The sequence below is a fragment of the Morus notabilis genome, unplaced genomic scaffold, assembly GCF_000414095.1.
Source record: "Morus notabilis unplaced genomic scaffold, ASM41409v2 Scaffold359, whole genome shotgun sequence".
In the NCBI taxonomy this organism is placed as follows: Eukaryota; Viridiplantae; Streptophyta; class Magnoliopsida; order Rosales; family Moraceae; genus Morus; species Morus notabilis.
This window is the reverse complement of record NW_010365790.1, coordinates 73,076-77,455: the sequence shown is the minus strand read 5'-3', so window position 1 is coordinate 77,455 and position 4,380 is coordinate 73,076. Positions and strand designations below refer to the sequence as shown.

The 4,380-nt window shown below is 35.0% G+C and overlaps 1 protein-coding gene across 1 annotated transcript; it reads right to left on the bottom strand.

The window, feature by feature from the left end:
• Positions 1–1,613: 1,613 nt before the first annotated feature.
• LOC21391587 lies at positions 1,614–3,355 on the bottom strand. The gene is made up of 6 exons (XM_010108637.1): positions 3,112–3,355; positions 2,893–2,978; positions 2,666–2,787; positions 2,367–2,543; positions 1,840–2,101; positions 1,614–1,715 (listed from the first exon to the last, which is right to left on the bottom strand). Exons 1-6 carry the CDS (start codon positions 3,353–3,355, stop codon positions 1,614–1,616), a joined length of 993 nt encoding a protein of 330 aa, XP_010106939.1.
• Between the last annotated feature and the right edge of the window lie 1,025 nt (positions 3,356–4,380).

Below are 4,380 nucleotides of genomic sequence, written 5' to 3'. Positions count from 1 at the left end.
GGTAATATCAGCAGTTTCAACCAGCTGATACACAATCATTTTTAATGAGTCAAGTTTAATTAGCGCTTTTGCTCGCAGAGAGGCCACGCTTTAAGTCTTTTTTGTCAAGAATTAGGCGTCATAACTCTTTATTATCATGAGTAATAAAATCAAATAGTAATATCAGCAGTTTCAACCAGCTGATACACAATCATTTTTAATGAGTCAAGTTTAATTAGCGCTTTTGCTCGCAGAGAGGCCACGCTTTAAGTCTTTTTTGTCAAGAATTAGGCGTCATAACTCTTTATTATCATGAGTAATAAAATCAAATAAACAAACAAATAAGTGATAAGTACATACAAAATTTATAGTAGTTCGCTAGCAATGTGAAAGCTACATTTACTTTCAGGCACCTCAAAATTTCAATATGTTAAAAAAGAAGATTACAAGAGAAAATCGCACACTTTCTTAGACCTCATGTTTTCTCTAATTCCCTACATAGGTAGCAACATAAATACTAGTGTAAAATTCTTAATATTCCGCCCCACGTGTTGTCTTTATATTGCAATAATTAAACTCCACACACACATTCTTAACAATCATTAAAATTAGTGGTGAAGTATTGTAGTACGTGGATCATCAGCCAAAATCAACCTTAAGGCTTAAGAAATTTGGCGTAGTATTTTTAATTACACATGTCTAATAGGAGCTGTTCGTAGTTTTTAGAAAATATTTTGTATACACGTAAAATGTTCATAGATATATACAAGTGCTTTTAATTACTAATTTTAGAAACACTAAAGTGGTGAAGTGGAAGGTTACAAACCAATTGAATTGACCATTAAGAGGGAAAGAAAGGTTAACACAGTCTATAATATAGGATTCCCACATTCTTAAGTTCCTTTCAATAAATTCCAACAGTGAAATATTGCCTCACACATATTATTATTATTATTATTATTATTGTTGTTGTTGTTGTTGTTGTTGTTATTATTATTATTATTATTATTATTATTTAATGATAGCTTCAAGAGTACTTCAAAAATGATATATGAGAGCTAGTAGCCTCTTATTTGAACAAGAAACAAAGAAAAAGAGTAATGATAAAAGAGGCGAGATTTCAATTGGAATTATGCACAAATTTAGCCAATACACGTTGAATTTATGTGATTTGTGTCTCCTTCACTTGGAACAAGACATATCACAGAAACTGTGGAAAAGTACAAAAAGAAAAGAACAAAATTAGTACTTTCTGCTGATAATCCAAACACCTTAATTTGTTGTCCTGATCTACCCTCTCTAGGAGCTAATTTCGTCTTTGCATTAACTAATGATCATCTCTTTTGCACTTCTAATTGCTCTAAACGTCATGAATTTAAATCTGTTTTTGATTTCTGATCCGTCCTTTGTCGATGTCACGCATGGCTGCTTAATTCCTCCACCAGTAGTTGAATTCTCTAATAGCTCTCAAGTTCTCTTCTTCTAATAATTTCAGACTTTTGTTGACCTGTAATTGATTTAACCAAATACATATCGATGTTAGCGTCATAGATGCCAAAAAAATTTAGGCCTAAAACAAAATTGATTTTCATTATTTTTGATGTTAAAGAGGAAGGGATAAAATAATGGACCTCTTATTTAGCAGCCAAAGAAGCTTCTTTGCAGGCTACATGGTACATGTCCATTGTTTCGTTCTGCTTTGATTTGATCCTCTTCATCTCCTCTTGCATAGATTCCTGAGAGTTGCAATAATATGCCCATAAATATTAACAATTCCATTACAACCATTTAGTAGGGGTGGTAATTAGACTGCTTATTTTTCTCGGCAAATTAAGTATCGAGTTTGAGAAAAGTACTTACTAGTTTGTGAGTCAAGAACAGTGATGTTCTAATGCAATGAAAATCATGAAGAGTTGGTCGGTGAGGGAAAACTCTGGCCAAGTGTGACTCCAAAGTCCGGAAGAAAGAAAGGAACATGCTATCGGGACTCGTCGTAGTAGTAGTAGTACTACTACTACATTCCGGACTTGGAAAAGTACGCGACTCGATCTCACCCTCTGTCTCTGACACTGAGATACTGCTTTCCTCTTCATACAACAATCCCTCTCTCGGCACGGATAGTCTGCAATCAATCAATTCAAGGCTACTTTCAACTTATTGAAAATATATATCCTTAATATAAAAGTTTATGCTTTTGCCTGGAAGACCGTACTTCTACGTAATATATAGAAATGAGAAATTTGAGTACTACGACATTTAATGAGCGTAATATTAACATTGTAAAGTTGTAACACCAAGAACTTTAGTTACCAACACTATTTTTGCATCTTCAAAGTCAGTATTACGTTGATTAAATGTCATTGTTGCGTGTGAATTAATAATCTTACATATTATGATGATGAGTAAATTGATCTTGATCAGGTGATGATGGGATAATTGGCACTGGATGACAAGCATTTCTCACACCATTGAGCTTTCCTAACTTGGAGATGACATAAACATTACAGAAATTGGGTATCCATTTAACCACAGTGCTTTTAATCCCAGAACCGTGCTTGAATAGCCTGCAGTAACAAATATTTTCATCTCATCTTCAATTATACATATAATTATGCGTTTCAGGTAATTCGTATTTCATATTTACTATATATAAAGTACTTACTAGCTAATTAATTAATAAAATTACCTAGATAAGCCATTCCTTGATGAGGCACCAAGAATCAAATTCTCAACTCGATGGCGTATGGCATAATCAACCAATGCTTGTGCCACGTCATCATCTTCGAGCACAACAATCTCGCATTGTATCTGATCACATCATCATCATCATCATCATAAGTGGTTGCAGACAACGCCGCAATTAAGATTTAGAAAATTATTTATTTATTTATTAAGTAAGTAAGAGGAATTTACTTGTCTGCGCGCACAAAAGCCTCGAAAGGGACGCAGCATTTCCATCTCATACTCATCCGGTTCCCTTTCTACCAAGCTGATGCTTCCTGAGAATAATATTTACATGATATTAATTAATAACATATAAATTGGTTTGTCATTATGCGATTGGATCGAATAATTAATGTTATAATTAAATGGAGAATTAAGAGAGATAAAGTGACAATTAGGAGGAATTACTGGGGATGAGATGGGAATAAGATATGTGTAATGGTGAAGTATGCCGGACATGGACAAGATTAATCAGGGTTTTGTTCTTGTCGTTGTAGAGAAGACGATCGGCAGCCCATTTAAGGGCGTGCTGGCTAGCCTTGGCATTGTCCACGGCGACCGCCAATACTATTCCCTGCTCCGACGACCACTTTCTTTCTCCGCAACCACCGTGAACTTTGGTCGCATAATTAGTGTCATTAGTCTCCGACATAGTTAGTCTAGCGGCAATTCCACTTGTTATAAGTATATATAAATTTTTATATATATGCCACGCAATATATGTACACTTTTTAGCGTAGGAAGGACGAAGAGCTATATAGAGGAAATTATGAAGTAGTTGACGGGAAGTTAAAACAAAAGGAAAGAAATTAGAGTATATGTGAGCTGTTTCTCTCACCCCTAATCTAATTTCTGTTTTTATGAAGTGATCATCATAGGACACGGCTAATTAGGGCCATTAAAGTAAAACCGAAAAAACTAGTTACTCAAATGAAAATCTGTTGAGAAAATTAAGGCCCCAGCTAGATTTAACCACATGAAGTGGTACGTTGGGATATTATATAGCTATTTGGTATGTGTTAGAGAGAGAGAGAGAGAGAGAGAGAGATAATATTGCCAACGAATATCAGTTTCCTCTACCACTACAACAATTATGCCCATTTGCGACGACATTTTTTGTGACGACATTTGTCGTCGCAAATAATACACTATTTGCGACGACATGTCGTCGCAAATACCCACCGTTAAATAAAATAACAATGTCGTCGCTAATAAGTTCAGTGTCGTCGCAAATAATATTGGCGAGCAAATTTCTAATGGCGCGGATTATTGGCACCAAGGTAATCCGTTTTTTTGCGACGACATTTGATGACTATTTGCGACGACATTAGGCGTCGCAACTAGTTTTAGCTTATTTGCAACGACATTGTTTTATCGTCGTCGCAAATAATCTTATTTGACGATAAAGTAGGCGCGGGAAAAAAACATTATTTGCGACGACTTTAAAAATATTTGCGGCGAGAAAATATCGTCGCAAATAGTTTAGTATTTGCGATGACATTTTATTAATTTGTGACGATATTATCGTCGCAAATATTATTATTAGCGACGACATTTTAAATTTATTTACGACGAATATGTCGTCGCAAATAACTCTGACCTAATATCCCCTTCTTCTTCATTTTCTCCCAAATCTCTCTCTCTCTCTCTCCTGTGAATCTCTCTCTCTCTCTCCTG